Source organism: Bacillus rossius, chromosome 16 (assembly GCF_032445375.1).
Source record: "Bacillus rossius redtenbacheri isolate Brsri chromosome 16, Brsri_v3, whole genome shotgun sequence".
Classification (NCBI taxonomy): Eukaryota; Metazoa; Arthropoda; class Insecta; order Phasmatodea; family Bacillidae; genus Bacillus; species Bacillus rossius.
The window spans coordinates 34,821,690-34,848,292 of record NC_086343.1 but is presented as its reverse complement, the minus strand read 5'-3'; the positions used below and the strand labels follow the sequence as shown (position 1 = coordinate 34,848,292).

The following is a 26,603-nucleotide window of genomic DNA, read 5'->3' as shown; positions in this document are numbered from 1 at the left end:
ATTTTAAATTCGTATGCATTAGAAGATATTTTTCTACATGAGGCAAGAAAAATACATAGTTGCTACAATGTTTGAGATATCAAACACATTGTCCTATGAGTGATTAGCACTTGTCATTTGTTCTATCTCATCTAACCAGCTTTTACTTTGTGATATAGAAGGAACATGATTTTTTTCAGAGATAATGGTTAAAATGTCGTGGGGAAAAAAGTCCTTTGTGGAAATTACTAGGTGTGGCAATTATTTTAGTCGAAGTGATATTTTAATAAAACGCGTAAAAATAACGTTAAGGTGTTTTTTCTAATGTGTAAACAAATCATCTAGTGTATGAGCGAGTCCTTCGACGACGGGACTTTCAGTTTTTTACTGTCTTCGACGGTGTAAGGATCACAAAGTTTGTCGCGTCTCGTGCTTAAGTCACGTAATTACCTGTTCTTGTGAACTCGATGGCATCTTTAACGTCTTTAACGGCGAACTTGATGGAGGTTGAACCATCGACTACGGGAACGCTGACTTCAGTGACTACGATGATGGAGCAGATCCCGTTGGCAAAGACGACGTCAAAACTAGAGGAGACTTAAACAGACGTAATATTGCCAGCATAAGAGAGTTTTATGTATTCAATACTGGCTGCACAGGAAACCTCGATGAACGTTGTTTCGCCCTCGATGGAGACTTCAATGGCTAGTGATTCGACAACCACTAACGAGCATCGATGTCGTTACTGCGACAAAATATTCTCAAACAGAAAGAATGTGCTGTGAGCAATGCCATAAGCAGTTTGCCAGAAAAGATAATTGGAAAACACACATGAATACGTGTAAAGGTCGGCACGGCAGAAGGTATGGGTTTCGCTGCAACAGCGATACATTGTGTTCATAAGAGTTTGTCGGGAATTGGCACAACTACAGCGTCAGTGTCTGGATCGGGTCTGAAAGGCTAGTCTTCATCACCGCGGTATCCTTGCAGCTACTACGATATCTCGTTTTAATTCACTCATGATGTACGGAGACATGAACGGAATAAACGCAAGAAGAATCCTTCTCGTATATAGTTTCGCTACGGGAGTGCTATGTTTGGTTTACATGCATTGACAGTTTCGACATCATGCGAAAAAAATGTAAAGGTGAAGTTCGTGTGCTTACTGCTGAACTACATGCAGAAATTTCGACTCGTCGCTTTAGATTGGAGACTCGTAATCGTAAAAGCAAGAAAAATGATGTGCAGCAACCGATTGATATGACGTCTGGACATGAAACTAAACCCAAGACTGTGTTCGGTGCTCTACAGGTGAATGATAATGGCTTCTACTTAGCACAGTCTGCATTTCGTGGAACATTGAAAGACTACTTTTATCTAAATACGTTAGGTGAGTAAAAAAACATTTGTAATTTTCTTGACGATATAAGACAGAACATAATCAATCAGCTTACTGATGACGTAGCAACAAATGGACCTTTGAAATATAACTTGTGGTTGGATTGTGTATATGATTAACCGTATCCGTTCGAGGACAAAGTAAAGAAGTGTGCTTTCAAAAAATCGGCTGCTGTAATTTATAGTTCTGACGATGTGAAACATACTGTTAAACATAATGTCCATAAACTCTGTCAAGAAGAGGAAGACTATGTCAGTAAGTATCTGGCTGTTTTCTGTCAAGTATAAACCGTTTTGAGCTGAGAATTAGTCATTTCACGTATATGCAGAACTAAATGTTTATTGAATTGTTAACTTTTTAAAGTGTATCTGTAGTAGAATATAAATTATGTAATAAAATTATGTTTTTAAAATTGTGGTGTTTTATTTTTCAAACCTGTCAATTTTGTGGTATTTATGATTAAAGTTTTTTTTGCATCGTCCAGTGATTTAACCAAGGACAGGAACTGATCGAATTAATCAGTTTATTAATAACTTATTTTTTGATGAATTTTGAACTTTTTCCTGAATTTCTAGCTAAGTAATTACACAATTCCAAGATGGTACCCAAATGTTAAGATGGTGAATGCCACAGTAATATTAAATTATTTCTGCACTCTAATGAGTAAAAATTAAACTAACATGATGGTGGCATAGTAGTCGAAACAATATGGTGGCCTCCAGCAGAATAAAACAAGATGGCGGACGTGACGTCATACTAGCCGATGAGGAGGAAGGATCTGTCGTTTTTAATTTTTATGACCTCGCTGGAATCGAACCAAAGAAGTAAGTCCATGTTATGAATAATATTTTATTTTTTTTTGTCAATAAATTATTTATAATTTTTAACATTTTCCTCGAATTTCTAGCATAAAAATTACGGTTTTACAAGATAGCGGTCGTAACGAAAAGTGCAACTATCTAGAATCCAATATGGTGGGCATAACGAAAAATGTAACGAACACATCATACTCAACCAATATGGTGTGCATTACGAAACATGCAACATTTATATTATCCAAGATGGTGACCGTAACATCATGTTAAACAGTATTTTGAAAAAAAAATTATTAAAATTTAATTTATTAATTTTTTATGAATTTTAATTTTTTTTCCCGAAATTCTAGCATTGAAATTACTGATTTTCAAGATGGCTGACATGATGTCATACTAGTTAACGATAAATATACCATGACAAAAGTGGTGGGAGGTCAGCCTGCCAGCAGCTTCTGTAGAGGAAGAACTTAACGCCAAGTTATTTATTTTTGCCCTCGCTGGTTTTGAACAGAGGACTCAGAACTCCAGGTGGTAAATATTTATTATTAATATTTATTCAATAATTTTTTATAAATTTTAGAATATTCTTCATTAAAATCGGATAGTAAATAAAGATTTTCAAGATGGCGGAAGTAACGGTAATTGCAACGGTGATGTCATAATCCAAGATGGCGGTCGTGACATCCTAATTCCTAGAAATGGCTTATCGGAGGCTTTATACTTGGATGCTTAAGCCGTTATTATGAATTTGTGTTCTTTCTAAGGCAAAAAGTATTTTGAGGTTTTCCGAAATCCTAATTTTTGAATTAACAAATTGTTTTTAGATGATTTAAAAGAATTTAAAAAAAACTGGAAATTTTGGCAGATTTCGGAAATTTTTTGGCAAATTTTGAAGGTCAAATATCAAGTTCATTCAAGATGGATATCGTGACGTCACAAATCCAAGATGGCGGCCCGGCACCAACCCTTCGCGCCAGCGCTAGTGCCCGAACATACTGTCCTATACTATATATATGTGTATATATGTGTGTGTAGTTTATATATATTCATACGTATATATATACACACACATATATATACACACATCTATATATCCGGATTTCAGGAACGTGAAACACTTGTTTACGACTTCGCTTCTTTCCTAACACTAGAAGCGTTTTTAAAAAGCTCCCTCCAAACAGGAAAAAAATGACATGTCTGCGTTCTCTTCAGTGAACAATTTAGGAAAAGGGCGTTCTCACCAGCGCATTGCTGACGCAGCTACCCGATACTGCCTCATAGTATACGGCGCGGCATGACAACCGGATTAGATTTGGCTGTGTACATTTCTTGTCTACCAATATAATACATGAAAAAAACGTCTCTGGGCTAGTTATAGGTAAAATTTATCTGGAAATATACAACTCAGCTACCAGCTTATGCGTATATATAGCTCTAACGTATTCTTTCCCGCGGAGCATTTGAACGTCATGGCGTTCAATAACGTGCCCTTTCAGACAGTGGAGAGTCACCCACATAAGCGCGAAATTCAAATTTGCACGCTATCGTACGCACCTGGAACTTTGTGGGGTTGCGTTTCCGTAAATATGTTTATTCAATAACAATAATAGATTTTATTTTTGTTCCCTGCCATTCAACAAATTTATGTCCAGAAATTTCCGAACATCTTCCATACGTTCCCAATTTTCTCAAATATTTTACTGAGTAATTGAAAATCAAATTACTGTGCAATTTAATCGCTATCGTATTTACTGGAAAGGATGTACGTTAATAAGATAAGTTATTCAAAATTTTTAATAAAATATTTTATTCAAATGGATTTAAATAAATAGGTAATGTTTCATTTACAACAGCTTTCTTACACTCGTACATAACTGACCAGTAAGAGAGGAGAGCCAGAAGCTGCATAAATGACGTGAAGTAAAATATGTTTGAATGTATTTATTTACATTAGCCATACATAAACACGACAAAAAGTTTTCATGATACACGTAGTAGTTTGTTTTAAGTTGGTATTTACTTATTTGGAAAAAAAAAATATTTATAATTCATTTCATATTGTGGCAGCATTTATAAGAAAATATTAGACAATGGAGCAAAAGCGAAAGAAACAAAGGGATTATTAACCAACCCAGTCTTGACATTTACGACTGTTAACTATGTAACTCAGGTTTCAAAATACGTTACAGTTTCAAGAAAACCTTTTTTTAGAGTCGAATCTATAAGGGTCGTACACTGTAATCTTTTGAAGTAAACTTTTTTGCTGAGATAGTTACAATTTTCGAGCGTTACGAAAATTCTAATCGGACGAGGGGAATAGTTAGGTACATGGGGGGAGGGAGGGACCGGTAAAGGAGAGTGCGTCAGCGGCGACGCCACTCCATCGCATGTACAAACGGTCGAATAGGAAGAAGGTAAAAGGGGGAAGGTGGGTTAGTTACGTAGCGTAGCTTGCTATATGCTAGTTGTAACTTGCACACTTGCGTTTTCGCACTCGCATATTCGCACACTTGTGCAGGCTTTTATTTTTCAACCGGGCATTTATGCTTTATGTTGTCCTACCTCCAATAGTTGAAGTTATTTGCAAACCGTTTTCTGAATAACTTTCCAGTATTAACAGCGCACTTAATAGACATGATAGAACAAAATAAAGTGTAATTGTTAAATATTCCATTATCTTTTCCATGGTTAAAACATATGTTTGAAGTAAACATAAATTGAAATACCTATATAATTATGCACCAGTTATCGTAAAAGAATACACAGTATTTAATCGATAAACTTTAATCAGAATCGAATCAATGTTATATGAATGCACAGAGGACAAACATACAAACATTCATTTATTTATATATTTATGACTTAATCATAATATCATTGGCTTCCTAATAGTTCTCTAAAACGTCTCGGAAACATTAAAAAAGATTAATGTTTATAGCATATCAAAACAACTGCTGCACATGAAGGCGTGGTCCTTTATAATGCTGTATTTCAATCGTTAATATAGCCTATGTTTGAAGTGACACATATTAAAATATTAGTCTTCTTAACTGCATGGTGAGATGAACACTTGCATTTAACAACACTTTCATAATTCAAATAATTATTTGAACAATTTTTTTTGTGATATGGCTACAACCTCGATGTCATTCAACCGTTTTTATAATGTGTTTTAGTATCTTAAATTTTAAGTATCTCTTAAAATATTTTTCCTACAGTCAGAAACTAGCTAGATCGGGTTCTAGCACACGAAAACACCTTTAAAACTGTTTCCGGGGATTCCAGCAAAAAATGTTTCTGTTTAAAATTATAATATCATAAAACTACGAGGAACTATGGCTGTTTCGTATCACAATTATGTATATTTCGAAGAAACACAATGAATTGTAGCCTTAAACATGGTGCGACTTCCGGAAAATATTAACTTAGTTTTTATTTTCATGTTCCATACACCGAAAAACCATTGTCAGCTCAAAAGTATTTAAATACGTTTGTAAATACCTCAATCACAATTATGTACGCAATAGCTGCCGCAATTTTGCACAAATCGCTAATCAAATTAATGGAAAATCTAGGTCAAGTTCGTTATTGGGCATAATCCGACCAAAGTGAAACAGATAGGGAAAGTTTTTGAAAAACAGAAAAATCGTTATGACTTCTTTAATATAAATAATAGGGTTTAATATAATAACAGGGTTTAGTGGACAGAAAAATTCAAAATTCTCTAACTATGTACCTACATCATCAAATCCATTCAATTTGCACGTGGAACTCTATAAATACTATCGTAATTTTTTGTCTTAAACAACTGTTCAATAATATGAACCATTGCTGCAAGAGGTTTTAAAACAGCTGTTGAAGGAAAAAATAATAATTATTGTACAATGTATACAATCAATTCTATTATTTTTTATTTCAAAACTTGTACCTATTATCACTTTTTACTTAAATACTTTACATGCGACCCACAATTACAGCATGTGGTGTAAAAATTATTGTTTAAGGGCGAAAAAATTCATAGCATCCTTAGTAGGCACACTATCAAACTCATTCTACTTGTCTCTTCTCCTCATTTATCTAAAACTTTTGTATGAAACAATTTTTAATGTAAACATTTATTGCTGTTATGGATGTAAAACTGAGGGTTAAAGGACGAATACCTTTATAAATTCCCTTAATATGTAAACAATTAAGGTATGTTTTAATTTTTTTGAATCGTAGATATTATTTAAAATATTTGGCTAAACAATTTTTGATTAGGCATTTCAGATGATTCAATGGGGTTAAAAATACAGAGGTTGAAATAAAAATATATTCTAAAACTTTCTTTCTGTCTGTACTATCAAATCCATTGAAACTTACCTCAAACCATTTAAACATTACCTAAAAACCTTTATTCAAAACAAATTTTTATATGACAAATACTTGTCCAAGGGAGGAAATATGGTATCTGAAGGTACAAATTATTCATGACTATCTACTAGTAGGCATAGCATGTAGTTCGTTATAAGTTATTTCAATGCTAGATGCATTTATCTAAAAACTATTCATAACATTTACGATGTTTCGAATATGAAAAAATACATAGTCGATCAATTTGGAATATTGGTGAACATAAAGAAGGATTTTATGTGCATTAAGTTTTCAAAATATTCCGAAAGTTTAAAGAATCTTCCACAGAGTTCTAGAATAAATAGTTAGTTCGAAATCTACCTGCGCCTGTAGACTTGCCGAATGCGATTATTTTGTGTTCACTTAGCATAAAATATGCAAATATTTTTAAGTGTATACAAAATTGTTTTTTTTTTTACAAAATATGTACCTATCACTTCACTACTTAATTAATATACCAAACTTTAAAAAAGCCTAGAATTTACTTTTAATGTGCAGTTTAAATTAGTATGCGATTCTTAAAAGGTCAGAAAGGTTCTGATTGCAGATAGTCAGTATTTGTGAACATTCGTTTACATTCGTATATATAGTTTATAAAAATCATCTTTATCGCTGTTTGTGACCCATGGAGATAAGAAACGCTGCCTTGAGAAAAAAGCTTGCTGATCTACGTGATGTAATTGAATGCATACCGGCTTTTATTGTGAGAAGTAGGGGTTAACGGATTCACGTCTAGGGTAAGGCATTAATGTAAATTTTCCATTTGTCTTAATTAGTCACAACTCTGTCGTAAAATAAAAAAAAAATATAATATAAAAATTTAATTACAACATTAAAACAAATGTCTTTAAATACATAAATATTCAAAATAATTTTTAAAAAGCGTGCGTTAAGACACGTTTTGAAATTGAAACGTGAATTTTTATCTTAAACGATAACGTGTCCATAATGTGCTCAGACCGAGGATTCGTTCTCGGGGCGACTAGGGCCGTGCCTGCTCGTCTTAGCCGCTTTATGTATGTAATTGTACGAGAGGTTTTAGTTTCGGTAGCCACCTCCCAGTGTGATAACGGTTATTGCTGATTGGCGGCCTATCGGCCGTGCTGCGATTGGGCGTCAAGGAGGAGGCAGGGCGGAGCAAGGTCGCGCGGGTGGGAGACACCATCCGCCCCTCAGAGCTCGGAGAGTTGGCCGCTCGGACAAGTGGTCACTCGGGCAAGTGGTCCTTCGGACAAAAGGAGCTCGGACAAGTGGTCATTCGGAGAAGTGGACACTCGGACAAATGGTATACACCCATAATATTATACCCTACCGTGCTGCTATCTACGGTGACGGACGCTAACCGAATGAAACGTGATATATATCCGCTATCGCGGGAACCAGGCACGGCGAGTGCAGTAATAATAGGTTATGTTACAATTGACTAAAGAATTATGGTGATTCATATAATTGATGATAGATATGTGATTACAGTTTATTTACTTATATGAAACTTATTCATAACTATATTTAAACTTTATAACTAAACAACAGTTTTTAAAATTAATTACATGTCATGTATATGTGAACTGTTTCGTCGACTGTTTATAAAGTGAAGTCAAAAGGTAATGTGGTTTTCATTGCTTATTACAAAAACAATTTCGGCAATAAAGGTTAATTATTCTTGCATTTTAAAAATCTGATTGCTAGTATAATTTCAAGTATTTATTCTTTTATTATTAAAAAAGTATCATCTGTTGGCGAGTGCAGTAATAATAGGTTATGTAAGATAATTGATTATAGTTTATTTATATGAAAACTTGTTCATAATTATATTTAAACTTTATAGCTAAACGCCAGTTTTTAACATTAATTACAAGTCATCTAGACGTGAACTGTTTCGTTGACTGTTTATAAAGTGAATTTGAAAAATGTGGTTTTAATTGCTTATTACAACAAGAATTTCGGCAATAAAGGTTAATTATTCTTGCATTTTAAAAATCTGATTACTAGTATAATTTCAAGTTTTTATTCTTTTGTTATTAAAATAAAAATGATTCAATTTTATTCATAAAAGTATGCGATCATTTCACCAATGTTTTGTTATGACGTTGTCACGTTAAACTATCGTCCGTAAACCGACTTTACAGACAACCAATTTTTTTTATTAGGTTATTCACGGTGTAACGTATTTCCAAACGCTCGTACTTTTTGTGAACCGGAACGGTGTTAGTCACGATTCGTAGCGTTTGTGCGTTTCCTAACACCGTTGTCTTGCGCAGTACATTTTACTCACAGTTCTTCGTCCCGCCGTACGCACGCAGGGTTGCCAAACCTGCAACAGTTTCCCTTGTTTTTTGTTGTTTTCTCAAAGAATTTGAGTTTGTTTGTTTTATTTACGAGACACATTTGAGTTCATGTAACAGGAATACCAGTTCTGAATACTGTGTAAAGAAAACAATGAATGTAAGAAGCAGAATTGGTCAGTATAACTTCAATGTGCATGCCGTCAGCACAGATGTCAAAATCATTCGCGCATGAAAACACATTATTAAAAGACCTGAAGTGGAAAAGCGGCGTTCGTGCGTGAGAACGCAAACTGGTGAATAAAATGGAGCCTAATTGCGAAAGGGCAACTTACGTGTGAGATTCTGCACCTCTCCAGTCCAGAAAATTGCCTAAAAAAAAGAGGGGGGAATATATAATATAACTGCCAACCTGCAATTCTGCGTAATTTCGCTTTTGAACGTCAAATAACTTGCAATAATGTTTTCTTAAATCTATTGTCTAAGGTCGCTCTTTAGGCTGGCAAATTAAAAACCAATATCTAATACAATATTCAGTGCTCTTATTAAAATTTTAAACTGACAATTGAAGAAATAATCTCATCTGCCCCAGAAGTCGAATGAAATCGTGAAATTTTCCTGTTTCAGCCCAAAAATAGAACAGATTTACTTCGTGGAAAAGTTTCCTCACAAGAAAATGTTGTATGAAAATTTATCTTTCAAGTTAAGTCAATGATTAAATAATATTTGATGAAATCTCTTTTATAGCCAAACCATTATGCCAACGTGGAAGATTTAAAGTATATTATGTATTATAAAATAATTGGGACACTATTTTATTACATTACTGTTATGACGTTTTTAAAATGGGCCTTATTTGATTAGCTGGAGTTACATCCTATTTTAAATAAAAAACATACATGTATAGTTAAAACAATACATTTGATTCATAAAAGATGTTCAGAATGAAATAAATGACATTTTATAGTATTAATTAGTGTTAAATATCGCAACCAAAAAACTCGATTTTACTTATTCGTTGTCTGTTTTTATCAGCCGGATTTTTTTTTGTATATTGGAAGAAAAAATTTCCTTTCCGAGATGTCTAGCTTATTAACATTGGCGAGAATTTAAATAGATAAATTGTAAAAAACACACTAGTAGTATATAATAGGGGCAGCTGGGACTGGCGCTGGCGCGTGGTGTGTGGCCGGTGGTGTTTTCCGCCATCTTGGATTGTGACGTCACGGCGGCCATCTTGGACGAGCGTAACGGGACATAACGTAACGGGACAAGTAGATCACGGCAGCCATTTTGGATCCGCCATCTTGGATCCGCCATTTTGGATGACGTCATTGTGTTCTCGAAAATTCCGGCATTGTGTTATCCGCCATTTTGAATTATGACGTCACCGTTGCAACTTCCGTTACGGCCGCCATCTTTAACTTTTTTATTTATTATCCGATTTTAATGAAATTTTTTTTAAAATTTATTAAAAAATCCATTTAATAAAATTTTAATAAAATACTTATAAAAAATATACTTTTAGTACACGGAGTTTGGAGTCCTCGGTTCGAACCCGACGAGTGCAAAAAAAATAAAAATGGCGACCGATCCTTCCTCAATGGTGGTTGCAGGCAGACTGACTCCCACCACTTTTTCAAAGCATATATATCGTCACCTAGTATGATGTCATGTCCGCCATCTTGAAATTTGGACGCCATCTTGAAAATCTTTATTTACTATCCGATTTTAATGAAAAAAATTCCAAAATTTATCAAAAAATTAACGTATTTGAATTCCGTTTGATTATATCGTTGTACGTCCTCGGTTCGATTCCTGGCGAGAGTAAATTGTCGATCCTTCCTCCATGAAAGCTACCTAGACTGATCTACCACCACCAGTACAAGCTATATATCATCAACTGGTATGACATCATGTCCGCCATCTTGTCTTCATCCGCTGGAGAGCACCATCTTGTTTTCGTCTGCTAGAGTGTGTCGATACCATGTAGTATAATTATCTGGTTACCAAACCTTTGACCTTGACCTTGAACTTTGACCTTGACCTTGAAATTTGACCTTGACCTTGAAATTTGACATTGACCTTGAAATTTGACCTTGACCTTGAAATTTGACCTTGACCTTGAAATTTGACCTTGACCTTGAAATTGGACTTTGTCCTTGAAATTTGACTTTGTCCTTGTCGACCATCATGGATCCGATATTTTATGTTCAGTACATGCTACCAGGAGCGACCACCTGCTGGAGTACACCATCTTGCGTGTGTACTCATATTATAGAGTACATTTCCATCTGGTTAATTTTATTCTAACCCGCTACAGTGCAGTAATCATTTATTACCGAGGTGCCCCCGCCATCTTGAAATTCGGCCGCCATCTTGAAATCATGTAATAATGTAGCTAGAAAAGCGGGAAAAAATCCAAAATTCATAAAAAAAAATCACTCATTAACTTACATATCGATTCGATCCGCTCCAGTCCTTGGTTCGATCCGCGATCGATGCAATAATGTTTAATTTTATGTAAAAAAAATAATAATTTCCATAAACCAAGTTCAAAATTCATTAAATAAATTTGTAATCCATATAATGATTGATTGGATCGACTTAGGTCCTTGGTTCGATCCCTGGCCGATACAAAACAACTTTAATTTAAAAAAAAATACTAAAAAAGTGCTAGGTGTGAGAAAATAAAAACACCACAAGTTCTTTTAAAAAAATTTTATTACATAAATTCAATACACTACTACAAGTACAAAAAAAACACTGACAAATTAACAAAGCCTTTTGGATTCCTCGATTCAAACAGTCTTCTTATTGTACGGACTAAGCCTTTTACATGACTTTAAATGTCTATCCGAGCCGTTCATCACCGCAGCCAGAGACGGACTGAAGTCCATATCACCTGGGGTCTCACTTATATAGTCTCATTAGCCGGTACAACACATGAGTCAAATCAATAACCATGTTCATTATACGTCTCGGAGCATTTCTTATAATGACGATGTAAGCTATCGAGGCGTGAAATTAGTTTATTGCACTTTTTGCACTGAAACAGTATTCTTTGAGCATTATTCTGACAGCTGCTTCTTTCATGTCTGCGCGCATTTGAAGTGAAAGTAAATGATGCGTCACAATATTTGCATTGATGCGATGTATGCTCTTCATGAATTGAAGTCTGGAATGCAGATGGTGAAACTTCAGCTGATGATGGAACAGTACGTATCGTTGTCTCCTCTGCAGCAGGTATCGGGATCTCCACCGCCGCCGTGGTCACCTCTGCAGTCGGTATCGGGATCTCCGACTCCATCATCGTTGCTGCCATCGAGGTCCCAGCTGCTGTCGGTAAACATTCTATTCCGTTCGACATAACTAAATCTCACGAAACTTAATGGAGAGAGCACGTCCGTACTGCACCGCGACCAGAGGTGAACTGCGGGTCCAGTCGTCTGAACCTCGCTTATATACCCGTGGTCTACTGGTATACCTCATGAGTCAAAATAATGTCTGTATTTAAAATTATTTTTTTTCCTATTAGGTACCTAAAAATTCTAGAAATAAAAAGCATACGAGTTCAAGTTTTACACATTTATTTATAAAAATTACACAAATACATATTAGGTTAAGGAATCAAGCATTTTCACAAGCAAAGTCTTTAATGCCGCACGAACTGACACGTCGACTCCGGTCCCAACTGGTTCGTTGACTCCGGTTCCAACTGGTTCGTTGACTCCGGTTCCAACTGGTTCGCAGGCCACAGGATCAGGAACACAGGTTTCCAGCTGGTCATCTTCTGTGACGTTGACAACTCCGACAAGACATGGTCGATGACGTCTGTGACCACGTCTACGCCTGGGCTTTGGCTCAGTGCTAGTTGGGACAGATTCACTGCCTGAACTGCGACGACAAGACACACACCGTTTGGGCGTCTGCGTAGAAGCATCACAGGTCGCAACAGGTTGCAACACACTCATGTTTGGTGTTGCACATGCAGACGAGGCGACTACCTCAGCGATGCTAGCAGGAAGGATTGTGTGTGGTCTCATGTGATAGACGGCACAGTTTCCAGGTTCGCAACAAGCTACCAGCTGCTGAGTCGGTTCGTAGGACACAGGAAAGTGCGCAAACCGCCAATGCTGAGCACCTCCATCACAGGTTTCTGTATATGTACGTAGATATCCGGAATCCCAGTAGCTGTACTCGACACTGCTGAAGCTAGGTCTTGCGCTCACGTACACGTTAGCAGGATGAAACGTAAACATCTTCTTGCAGGTCGAACGTCAACTGAAGGCACGTACGTATGTACACCATTTATATATGCAGGCTCCTACTAACATTGTGTGTGCCATTTCTGCATTAGCTGCGAGTTTGTACAGGCAGAGACACGTTCAAACTTGTCACATGGCTGCATGTCGTATATTGCACTAAGCTTGCGCAGGGAAGGACAGCCGTAGTCGGTCTGTATATCTACGATTTCAGCTGCTCCAACGTCGCACAGTTCTCGTAGCCATTTCTTCTGTTCAGGTCCGGCAACGTAGATTATTTCGTTTTGAACTAGTAAATCTCCAATAGTGTTTTTCACTTGGTGGTACGGAATTTTTCCTTCGTCCCACTCTAGTCCGTGATAATATTTACATAGCCATTCGTTCGACCGTTTACTTTTTTCGTCTAGTAGTTTCCACGGATACGGAGGTCGGAAGCTGCGGGTTCGAGTCTTGTCTCCAGAGGTGACGCTAATTTCCTTGAGCACGAATCCATTTTGACTCTGGAAACCTTGCAGGTTGCAGTACATCTTGTCGCTAGCAATGCTCGGTCGTAACTTAATTATTATCGAAAACGAAACAGTATTTATGTCAGGATTTTCACAAGTTTGTCTCGACAATTGTACGATGCAAGCCGATCGTGAAGTATCAGACAAAAAGCATAGGTGTTTGGTGGAATATTTCCGCTAGTCGTTATCTCGATCAAACAGTCGATGATGTTTGAATTTATTCGATCATCCTGTTTGGAAACGTCAAACACCATTAACGGTGCCTTGTTCTTGAAACTGCCAGGACTCAGTATCGGTGACTGTCTCCGCCCATAGTAAGCTTGCTGAAACTTGGCATACATTTGATATGCTAGAAGAAATCTTCCACTTTCAAAGTCCATGTTCATGTCAACGTACGGATAACTTTCGCTGTTTAAAAATATTTTTACATTGCGTATTTGACAGTTATCGAATACGGAGCGACTTACTCCTGCATTGAGCTGTCTTCCGGTCTGAAGCCCGACGATGATGTATCTTGGTTTTTCCGTAGCGAAGCTGGACTTTACTATCCAATTGATACGCTGACTATGAGGCAAGCCAGGATAGGTTTCCAGACTCCAGGATCGGAATGGTACATCGAAGTTCTTGCCATTTTCTATGTTCTTCAACATCTTGACTCGTTCAACGGTGCTCACTTGGATGTGGGGCAGCATCCACTCGATAGACTGTAGTGTTAGCGAGACATCTTGAGGGTTTTCTGCAGCGGCGACAATTGCATTAATGTGCGTGTTGGCTAGAAGCAGTACGAGCTCTTGTTTCGAATTAATGATTATATGCTTGTAGTCCTCAGCGAATCCAAGAAGCATGGACAGAGGAACACAAACTTCGAACTTCCCTTCGGCATAAACCGGAAGCTTATATTCATCCTCGAGAGCCCAACCGGCCATCTTTGCAGCAGACAGTTCATTTGGCGTGAGCGAAAGGTAATTTTTCATAGCAGATGTTATGCCTACATCTCTCGTCTGGTCTACCTCGACGCCATTGAGTACATAAGTAATGCGCTCGATTAGGTGAAGAATACCATTGCAGGATATTGACGTCGTTGTCGGATGTGTACCATCCGCTTTTGTAAGCGTGCCTCTTATACGTAGAAATGAATGCGAAGGTAAAGTACAAATATCTTGGTGCTGTACTGCAATGTGTACTTCCGATGGTAGTGCGTACGGCCCGAGCAGGAAAGGCTGGTACTCGTGCAATTCCATTTTCGTAATGCTGTCATCAAAAATGACTGGATCTTCCACGTTGAGGATTTCGTCTTCCATATTTATTCGGCACTTGTCCAATACTGAGAAGATACTTTATTTTGTCAGGTGTTAATGCACCGATGTCTGGTAGATAACTGTTCTTATTCACGTTAATACGATTTCTTTTATAACTGTTCGGTGTTACGAACTTTATGCCCATCGCTTCAAGTGCAGACGTAATGTAATTTCTTCGTCTTGAAAATTCACCAATCGTCCTCGCTGGTCAACGATTCGGACGACGACTTCGTGTGCGCACTTCACGACGACTGGAACGTAAATGATACTTTGCGGTACTTCTACCAGTTTATATCCTGGCGGGACCATCGGCGAAAACTCGTGCAGCATGTTGCTTAGTCTTCCGTTGAGATACGTTCCACTTGCCAAATTACAGTTTATTCTTATGACATTCACAGGCAAAATGTTTACTGCGCGCGTAGATTCGTACGTTCTTCCTGTACCATACACCTTTGATTCGAATCCGAGCATCGTACCTATGGTGCCAGGTTTCGTAAAGTCGACATTTTCACTGCATGTTAGAATGCTTTTTTGAGTGTTTGGATTTCCACGCAGTTGAAAGTCTACATCCTGTGGTAACATATCCCTGATGTAATTTGCAATGTCATCTATTTCGTAAGAGCCAACAGGTAACCGTATTTCATGAGCGGTCCCATCGCTTTTCAGGAAGCAGATCTTGCAATTTTCTTCGTCGATATTAGGTATGGCATTATACGTTTGAAAATCTACGAGTCCGATACACCATTCTCCGTCTAAATCCAGAGGCGGGAAATGAACCGCCCGCAGCTCAGATGCGTGACCTGTCAAGGTAAGTGTTATCGACATGACTAATAAATAATCGTCACTGCACAACCTTTAAGTAGCAATTTTTATTGGTCAGCTAATTTTTGTTTGTTAAAAAGCGAAGACACAAGTGTCCGCAGTTTGTTTGATTTGGCCTCTGTTCCGTTTCGTAATTGTAAAACAACGTAGTGGACCGGCCCAGGTACTGTCGCAGTTCGGACGGAGGCCGTAAATTTCCAAAACTATCGTAGTACTCGGCCATGTTTCCAGTCTTTACATAGGCCACCCAGTGCGTGCCGCGACCCGCCGACGTGTCTAAATTAATGATGGCACGTTCGTGCGTTTTTGGCTTGCTGGGCAAAGTGTCTCGCATAAACACGCCGCGGAAATTTGGTATTTTAAGTTTGCGTGCGTACTTTATTAAATCTACGTTGGTGAGCGGTCGTTTCGGTAGGGAACTTAGGATTTTCTCTTTGCTCGTTTCTTTTTCATGCCTCGTCCTGTCTTGTGAGGATGCAAGTACAGTCCTGCGCCGTTTTTTTTACCGATGGCAATGGCTTCCATGCTGGCATTGTGTCGCTGTGCTTCTTTTAACTGCTTGCGCTCATTCTTCGAAGTGTTGACTGCCCGCACTATACCGCTCGTTGCACCGATGAGGCCGCCGAGAACACCCAATGCAGGCAAAAGCAAAGGAAGAAATCCTCCTATAATCTTCTTGTCGAGAGTCTGTAATTTTTGCTTGGCTTTTTGCACGCCTGCACCAGTCTTGCGTTTGGTCTTGCACGAGTTAGTCTTTGACTTGATGGAGCCGGCTCGACGAGCGCCCAGTCCTAATTTCGTCTTTGCCTTCATGATTTTGGAAACGCCCCACGCTGCGATTTTCTCTCCTAGTCCCGCGTTCGACGATTTACTTATATCTTCGGCTTCCTGTGCCAATATCTCGTCGGCCCGGTGCCTGGATTCCAGATCCTTGCTTAATGAATATGCGATATCGTGCTGCTTGCACTTTTCGTCGAGAGAATTAATGCCCACGTCACCACGAGCTAACCTTTTCGCTAGTTTCGTGCCGGGGCCGCAAAATCTGTAGCCGGGAATGTGTAGCTCGAATGGTAGATTGTTTATCAGCGAGTTTACGAGTCCCGCGCCGATGTGTTTTTTGTTCTTACCTCTTCGAGTCATTACGCACAACTGACCAGAAAGTATAAATATGCTTCTTTTATACAAATACTTTAGTACAATGCAGGTCGTCAAGCAAGACGTGTGTTTGCCCGTGCGCATTACGCAAGACGATGTATTTAGTGCGCGTGAATCACGACATGGCTTACTGTTGCCTTCTGCCGTACGTTGCATAATGGCGGGCCCGTCAAACTGTGGCAAGACGTGTGTTTAACTGAGTTTACTGGAGGAGCCAAACGGTCTTCGGTTCGAGAACGTTTACTTGTATTCCAAGTCGTTGCAACAGCCAAAGAACCAGCGCCTAGCAACTGTTCTAATATCTGTGGATGGTTTGGAGTATTTTCCGTTTAGCGATAATACCGATGTTGTACCTCCAAGCGAAGCAAAAGCCAATTCCGTGTTTGTTTTCGACGATGTAATGTGCGAGAAACAAGGCATAATACAAGAGTACTTTTCCATGGGCAGACACGCCAAGGTAGACTGCGTTTACCTGTGTCAGACGTACAGTCGTATTCCAAAACATCTCCTACGAGACAACGCAAATGTCATAGTTTTGTTTCGCATGGACGAACTTAATTTACGTCACGCTTACGACGATCACGTAAACACCGACATGTCGTTTCAGGAATTTAAAGACATGTGTTCCTTGTGTTGGAAAGAAGAACACGGATTCCTAGTTATAGTCAAAGACTGGCCTCTATATAAGGGCAGGTACAGACGAGGTTTCGATCAGTTTATCACAAAACATGAGTCATAGCATTTCGAAATTCGGTCGTAGCAGTCGAGACTTACGTACTGCTCTCAAGTCTCATGACGACGTTATCCGCAAATACATTTCGCTACTGGCTCAAAAAATAGACGGGGTGAAAAAGGAATTACTTGAGTACCTCGTAGCCATAGACCAGCGCGTGGAAGCTTCGGATTCTCGCATTCGCGACATGATCGAAGTTTCGAATGCACAAAGACGGGACGATCTGAGGACCTTTCAAAGTAGTCTGAAAGCATCACTATCTCAATCGTCAACAAATTCAGATTTGGCTAAACACAAGAAAGAAGTTTCTGCGAACGAATAGAAAAGTATAAAAGGAGGTCTTGCAATAAGTTTTCAGCCAGTACAATGTCGGACCTGGCCAGTGACCTTCATCGAGCTATACAGTCTGTTCGCGAAAAATATTTACTTGCTAGACGAACCAGACTTGCACGTGAGATGGAAAATGAGGAGATATTTAAACCAATCACTAGTCGCCTCGACGAACTTAAAAACAAGGAAGAACCAGCCTTCATTGTGAAGACAGAAGTTGAAGATGAAATGCCGACTGTAAAGAAAAGAAAGTATGAACCAGATCGAGAAGAAGAGGACTTAACAAGTACAGAGTCCATGCACAATAAAAATACCGAAAAAGGGACATCAAGTTAATGCAATGGTCCGACCATACCTGACATCGTTTACGAGCCGGAATAATGACACGACCTACGGAGTGTACAGAAAACATAATAAGTGGTTCCTCGGTGCTAAAGAAATAGACTTTCTACCAGGAAACATCGTGCGCGTAGCAGAGTTCAAAACGCGCGGGACTCCGGGTCTGTACGAATTGCTGTTTCGCAGGGAGCCTAAAGGATATTCTCACAACGACTTACAAGAGTACAAAAAACTGCTAGAGCTAACCAATGCACATTTTCGCGATAACGATCCAGATAGTGGTGTATATAAAGATGTAGATCATGAAAAAATGGACATTCTCGCTAATCTCTTCAGTGAACTAACAATACACGGAGAAGGTTTAAAAAAGCTAGAAAGTGGTCAGACATTTGACTATGTATATTGGGACGACCCTAATGAATTAGTTGATCGCCTTAGAATTCTACATGCATCGCTTAGTGTAGGAAACTATTCGCACATCAACGAAATAGTCTCCATACTTGAAGAACTGAAGGAAGCCGGCTACATACAATGAGTCGAACCGGAATCGCTCGCGAACTTCATGCTCCTGCTAGACGGAAATACCTTCGTCGCAAAGTCATAGTTCGTGGAATTGATGATTTATTCCAGGCGGACCTTGTTGAGATGATACCGTATTCCCGATTGAATAAAGGTTTCAAGTACATGTTGACAGTCATCGATGTTTATAGCAAGTTCGCTTGGGCTAGACCTGTCAAATCAAAGACTGCAACTGACGTAGCCAAGGCCATGAACAATATTTTGCGTGATGGACGTGTACCGTCGCACCTGCAAACGGACCTCGGGAAAGAATTCTACAATGCGACCTTCAAGGCTTTGATGAAGAAGTATGGCATCAAACACTACTCTACATTTAGTAACGTCAAAGCCTCCGTTGTCGAAAGGTTTAACAGAACTTTGCGTTCCAAGATGTGGCGGCAGTTCACGGCTAACGGAAATTACAAGTGGCTTGACATCTTGCCGAAACTAATAAGCGAGTATAATTCCACTGTGCATTCTACCACGAAAATGAAGCCAAAGGACGTAAAGGATAATCGCCTGCTTCAAACAGTTTTTCCCAACACGAAGAAGAAAGATCCACGAAAGCGTAAAGCTAACGTCGGCGACATTGTGCGAATCTCCAAGCAGAAAGGTATCTTCGAGAAAGGTTTCACTGCGAACTGGAGTCCCGAACTTTTCCGTGTGACACATGTTCGTGAATCAGAGCCTAGGACCTACTACCTCGAAGATTTGGACCACAAACCTATCCATGGCGGCTTCTATGCCGAAGAGATTCAGCCTACGTTGTATCCCGATACGTACTTGGTGGAGAAGATTATAAAACGAAGAAATGGACTGTCCTACGTCAAGTGGTGGGGCTTTCCACCTCGCTTCAATTCGTGGGTGGCAGATGCAGACGTCGAGAAATCCACAAGGCTTTAGTAATTTGTCTGTGTAATTTTTTTGTACTTGTAGTAGTGTAGTATGTATGTAATAAAAGTATTTTTTAATAGAACTTGCGGTGTTTTTATTTTCTCAAACCTTACACATTAGTGGTACTTTTTTAAAATTAAAGTTGTTTTGTATCATCCAGGGATCGAACCAAGGAGCTTAGTCGATCTAATCAGTCAGTATATAGATTACAAATTTATTTAATGAATTTTGAACTTTTTCCCGAATCTCTAGCATTAAAATAACGAATTTCCAATATGGTAGTCTTGACGTCTGATAGGATGATGGTAGTAGAGGATTTAAAGTCTCTTTTCGAAAGTTTAACATGGTTTATTGAAGTTATTGTTTTTTCATAAAATTAAACATTATTGCATCGATCGGGTATCAAACCGAGGACAGGAATCCATCGAATCAATACGTAAATTAATGAGTGATTTATTTAATGAATTTTGGAACTTTTCCCGAATTTCTAGCTAAATAATTACGGATTTTCAAGATGGCGGCCAAATGACAAGATGGCGGGTGTCACAGCAATAATAAATGATTACTGCACTCTAGCGGGTAAGAGTTAAACTAACATGGCATCAGCGTACTCTAGCGGCCGAAAACAAGATGGTGGTCTCCAGCATCGAAGACAAGATGGCGGACATGACATCATACTAGGTGACGATATATATGCTTTGAAAAAAAGTGGTGGGGGTCAGTCTGCTAGCACCCACCATTGAGGAAGGAGCCTGTCGCCATTTTTAATTTTTTTTGCACTCACCGGGTTCGAACCGAGGACTCCAAACTCCGTGTCGTAAAAATATATTTTTTATAAGTATTTTATTAAAATTTTATTATTTGAATTTTTTTTATAATTGTTAAAAAAATTTCATTAAAATCGGATAATAAATAAAAAAGTTAAAGATGGCGGCCGTAACGGAAATTGCAACGGTGACGTCATCATCCAATATGGCGGAAAACACATCGCCGGAATTTTCTAGAACACAATGACGTCATCCAAAATGGCGGATCCAAGATGGCGGATCCAAAATGGCCGCCGGGGTCAAGGTCAAGGTCAAAGGTCAAGGTCACATCCATCCAAGATGGCCGCCGTGTCGTCACAATCCAATATGGCGGACACCGACACCGCACACCACGCGCCGGCGCCAGTCCCAGGAGCCCCTATTATATACTACTCACACTTTTGTTCAAAAATTTAGGCCATCCGAATATGCCATAAGTAAAATATCGGGCAACTATCACCTGGTCATTGGCTACCGACTCGGGACACCTGTTTACAGCTATTCTAATGATTCGATACTTATTTTGTTGAGTGTTTGCTGTTGGCTCAGAGTCCTTCAGGTAAATTGCAGTCCAATCACTGACGCAGCATTAAGCTAAACGAGTTTAGATTCCAGCCTGTCTCAAAAGGAATCCGCGAATTTTTCCGGTCTCTAGTTATTACGTTATGGACTGACTATATTACACCTGCTGATTTCTATTTCTTTAGTTATTATAGAAGCTATCAATTTGTATCATACTACTGTAAAAAAAAACAGTAATCAATAGATACTAATAATAAAGTTGTTATAGAAACAAATTCTGTACATTGGATGAAATGATAAAAAAAATATTGCAAATGGCTATTTACATAATTGAGAACTCAAAATAATAGTTTTCAAATTTTTTTTTCTTTTTTTTGTCTGTTTGAGCATCAATCGAAAACTACTGGACGGATTATGATGAATTTTTTTTTAAATAAAGCTATTTTACTAACTTAGACACTATGCTATATCTAAATAAAGAATACCACCTCTAAGGGGGTAAAACGGCAAAAATATGGTTTGAATATAATAAATTATACATCTGAAACTAATAAAACTTAAGAAAATATAATGTGTTCCAAAAATTAACATTCAAAAACTACAACGAAATTTTTTTTTTTTACGTATTTCAACACCTAAGGGGTGAAAAAAGGTATGTTTTAAAAGAAACTAATTATATCTCCGAATTTAATTAATATCGTAAAATAAACTCGCTGGGATTATCGTAAAAATTCACATCAACAAATGAATATTAAAAAAAGGCGTTAAAACGGATCAGCAATTAATGGCGTTTAACTTTACTGTAACCAGAATAATGTTTTGTAGAACAAATACGTTTTGAATTCAATCATAAACTTGGACAAGATTGCTCACACCGTCTCCCTGACTTCTTACCTACAAACCTGAAGAGGGTGTTTTGATTGAAGTGTGTGTTTGTTTACTACAGTCTCGATCATATAACTTGTTTTACATTTGACAGTTCTCAAAGGTAGAACCAATGGACTAACCATATTGTGCTTTGTAAGTAACAGTTGGTAAATCAATACCGTTGGAAGTATTAAATGGACACCACAGGTAGACAAATAGTTATTAATGTGGAAGACTTTTTGACGTAAGTAGAAAAAGTCACATTACTTGAACTTTTCCTGCGATACACTTCCATAATTGTAAAGATCTTAAATTAAATATCCAGAATTTGCCAATTATTGCAAAATGCACCCAAGTGTAATTATGTAAATATATGAAACAATTCCATATTAGGCTTCAGGGGTGCCTTAAGTGTAATACAATGTGTTCTTAAAATTAAATTTACATTAGAAAACAGTTTTTAAATGTAAAACAAAGGTAAGAAATATTTGTAAAAAGAGATCAGATTGATAAAATATCATTATACTTAAAAAAGTGACATATTTTAGGACTCAGACAAAATCAATTATCATAGAGACAATGGAAAAAAATATCCACAATATATTAAAGTTTACATTATTCCCTGAATGAATCTATTGGCATCTAGAACTAACAAAGCTACTCAAAACTTGCTAACACACCATGTTGTTTATTTAGTTAATTGTCATAAATCTGTTTAAAGCATATTCTAATAATGCAGTCATCATGTCTCTCTTGCATTTGTGCTTGGTGGTAAATCTTCTTAACGAGTATTTACTGAATACATATTATTGTAGTAAACCATGACGTGTAATGGAACTAGAAAATGCATTGGTGGGAAGGGGGCAAACCAAAGAGGAAATTGTAAGCAAAGGACAACAAGGGGACGCATTCTACTGGTGCGTGAGAGATTTGGAATGGAAGAGTGAAGTGCCATTGAGATGCTAACAAGTGTAGTACAATACCTACTTAGTGCCCATTGTCAGTTAAGGAGTAGATTTGGAGTGTAAATAAGATAGACGCTGAGAAGATCAGAGCAAAAGGAATGCAGATTATCAGGAGAGTGTTGGCAGTTACAGGGAGAAACACGATCAGGAATGAGATGGTGCAAGCAAGACCCAGGAGTACAGGACTTGAATGAGATAATTGAAGATGCAAAAATAAAATAGTATGACTATCTCAAGAGAAATAAAAACCAGAGAATCTGCCTGAGAAAACTACGGAGTTGAAGTGCACATGAAAGAAGACCCCAAGAAAGACCGAGGAGGATATAAGAAGAGCATTATAGTTGCAGGAATGCAGTGAATAATGAGGTATTGTGGAGGAACAGAGGAATATGGAGGCATGCCACTTTGCTCACACGGCCAGAGGCAGAAATTAGTTGACGATGATGAAAATGTAGTAAAACATGGGTTCTTAAATTTAAAAAAATATTGGTTGTCTGTAAATTCGGTTTACGGACGATAGTTTAACGTGACAAAGTCTAACAAAACATTGATGAAATTATATCATACTTTTATGAATAAAATTGAATCATTTTAATTAAAAATCACTCTTTTGTATGGATACAAAGAATTTGTGAAATTAAATCTACAATTTAATTGATAAATTTACTTTTATTGCACTCATTAATTCAAATATGTATATATTACTTTAACGAACAGATTATTTTAACTATAACATTAATATATGTTTGCTATTTAACTTCTACCAATCTGTGTTAGGTATTCTGTTAAGGATAGGACGATGATAGGAAAAGTAGGAAACGAATGGGAGTGTTTGAAGTTTAATGTGCCTCGAAAAAGTCAAATCGATGGTTGTTCCAATCGAGTAGAAGAGAAATAGATGCGGCGCAAGCCTACAATGTGTGTAACGGGACACAGCGTAACGGGACAATGTGCGTTAAAAAGACACTCTTTCCTGCGTGCAGCCGGCGTTCATCGATTTATTAGACGTGGTCACGTCAAACAGGGTGGAAGCGAGGAGACGAGTGGAGAGAGCTCACCGACGACGACCACGTGGCCGAACACGTGGTGCGAGCCGACGGCGGAGCAGTTCCAGCGGCGCTGGCGGAACTGGTGCTGGCACTCGTGCAGGCCGAGGCGCGCGCCGTCTCCCGTGGCCACCAGCGCGTCCGGCGCGGCTCGGCACAGCTCCCTCTGCCGCGCCGTCAGCCCCGGGATGCGGCTGCACACCACGTGTGCGCCCAGCGCCACCACGCTGGACATGGCCCTGCGCACACCACCACTGCCCGTCACCCCCCGCTGGACATGGCCCTGCGCACACCGTCCCTGCCCGTCACCCCCCGCTGGACATGGCCCTGCGCACACCGCCACCCCCATCACCCCCCGCTGGACATGGCCCTGCGCACACCGCCACTTCCCGTATCCCCCGTGAGCATGGCCCTGCGCACACCGCCATTGCCCGTCACCCCCCGCTGGACATGGCCCTGCGCACACCGTCCCTGCCCGTCACCCCCCGCTGGACATGGCCCTGCGCACACCGTCCCTGCCCGTCACCCCCCGCTGGACATGGCCCTGCGTACACCGCCACCACCATCACCCCCCGCTGGACATGGCCCTGCGCACACCGTCCCTGCCCGTCACCCCCCGCTGGACATGGCCCTGCGCACACCGCCACCCCCATCACCCCCCGCTGGACATGGCCCTGCGCACACCGTCCCTGCCCGTCACCCCCCGCTGGACATGGCCCTGCGCACACCGCCACCCCCATCACCCCCCGCTGGACATGGCCCTGCGCACACCGTCCCTGCCCGTCACCCCCCGCTGGACATGGCCCTGCGCACACCGCCACCCCCATCACCCCCCGCTGGACATGGCCCTGCGCACACCGTCCCTGCCCGTCACCCCCCGCTGGACATGGCCCTGCGCCCACCGCCACCCCCATCACCCCCCGCTGGACATGGCCCTGCGCACACCGCCACTTCCCGTCTTCCCCCGTGAGCATGGCCCTGCGCACACCGCCACTGCCCGTCACCCCCCGCTGGACATGGCCCTGCGCACACCGTCCCTGCCCGTCACCCCCCGCTGGACATGGCCCTGCGCACACCGCCACCCCCATCACCCCCCGCTGGACATGGCCCTGCGCACACCGTCCCTGCCCGTCACCCCCCGCTGGACATGGCCCTGGGCACACCGCCTTCCCCCGTCTTCCCCCGTGGGCATGGCCCTGCGCCCACCGCCACCCCCATCACCCCCCGCTGGACATGGCCCTGCGCACACCGCCACCCCCCGTCCACCCCGCTGGACATGGCCCTGCGCACACCGCCACTGCCAGTCTTCCCCCGTGGGCATGGCCCTGCGCACACCGTCACTGATCGTCAGCCCCCGCTCGACATGGCCCTGCACACATCACCACTGCCCGTCACCCCCCGCTGGACATGGCCCTGCGCACACCGTCCCTGCCCGTCACCCCCCGCTGGACATGGCCCTGCGCCCACCGCCACCCCCATCACCCCCCGCTGGACATGGCCCTGCGCACACCGCCACTTCCCGTCTTCCCCCGTGAGCATGGCCCTGCGCACACCGCCACTGCCCGTCACCCCCCGCTGGACATGGCCCTGCGCACACCGTCCCTGCCCGTCACCCCCCGCTGGACATGGCCCTGCGCACACCGCCTTCCCCCGTCTTCCCCCGTGGGCATGGCCCTGCGCCCACCGCCACCCCCATCACCCCCCGCTGGACATGGCCCTGCGCACACTACCACCCCCATCACCCCCTGCTGGACATGACCCTGCGCACAGCGTCCCTGCCCGTCACCCCCCGCTGGACATGGCCCTGCGCACACCGTCCCTGCCCGTCACCCCTATCTGGAAATGGCCCTGCGCACACCGTCACTGCCCGTCACCCCCCGCTGGACATGGCCCTGCGCACACCATCACTGGCCGTCTTCCCCCGTGGGCATGGCCCTGCGCCCACCGCCACCCCTATCACCCCCCGCTGGACATGGCCCAGCGCACACCGTCCCTGCCCGTCACCCCCCGCTGGACATGGCCCTGCGCACACCATAACTGCCCGTCACCCCCCGCTGGACATGGCCCTGCGCACACCGCCACCCCCAGTCACCCCCCGCTGGACATGGCCCTGCGCACACCGCCACTGCCCGTCTTCCCCCGTGGGCATGGCCCTGGGCCCACCGCCACCCCCATCACCCCCCGCTGGACATGGCCCTGCGCACATCGTCACTGCCCGTCACCCCCCGCTGGACATGGCCCTGCGCACACCGTCCCTGCCCGTCACCCCCCGCTGGACATGGCCCTGCGCACACCGTCCCTGCCCGTCACCCCCCTCTGGACATGGCCCTGCGCACACCGTCCCTGCCCGTCACCCCCCGCTGGACATGGCCCTGCGCACACTGCCACTGCCCGTCTTCCCCCGTGGGCATGGCCCTACGCCCACCGCAACCCCCATCACCCCCCGCTGGACATGGCCCTGCGCACACCGCCACCCCCATCACCCCCCGCTGGACATGGCCCTGAGCACACTGTCCCTGCCCGTCACCCCCCGCTGGACATGGCCCTGCGCACACCATAACTGCCCGTCACCCCCTGCTGGACATGGCCCTGCGCACTCCGCCACCCCCCGTCACCCCCCGCTGGAC

The 26,603-nt window shown here is 41.4% G+C and overlaps 1 protein-coding gene across 1 annotated transcript in view; it reads right to left on the bottom strand.

Annotated features, from left to right (window-relative positions):
- Positions 1–26,387, bottom strand: part of LOC134540358 (protein Wnt-7b) — a 256,396-nt gene extending 230,009 nt beyond the window's left edge. Inside the window, exons 1-8 of the mRNA XM_063383039.1 lie at positions 26,357–26,387; positions 25,719–25,824; positions 25,618–25,650; positions 25,444–25,519; positions 25,269–25,345; positions 24,879–24,954; positions 24,357–24,388; positions 23,989–24,215 (exon numbers count right to left, since the gene is read on the bottom strand). Of these exons, the coding sequence (XP_063239109.1) occupies positions 23,989–24,215; positions 24,357–24,388; positions 24,879–24,954; positions 25,269–25,345; positions 25,444–25,519; positions 25,618–25,650; positions 25,719–25,824; positions 26,357–26,387 (658 nt within the window). The remainder of the gene's footprint in view (positions 1–23,988; positions 24,216–24,356; positions 24,389–24,878; positions 24,955–25,268; positions 25,346–25,443; positions 25,520–25,617; positions 25,651–25,718; positions 25,825–26,356) is intronic.
- Positions 26,388–26,603: the final 216 nt, after the last annotated feature.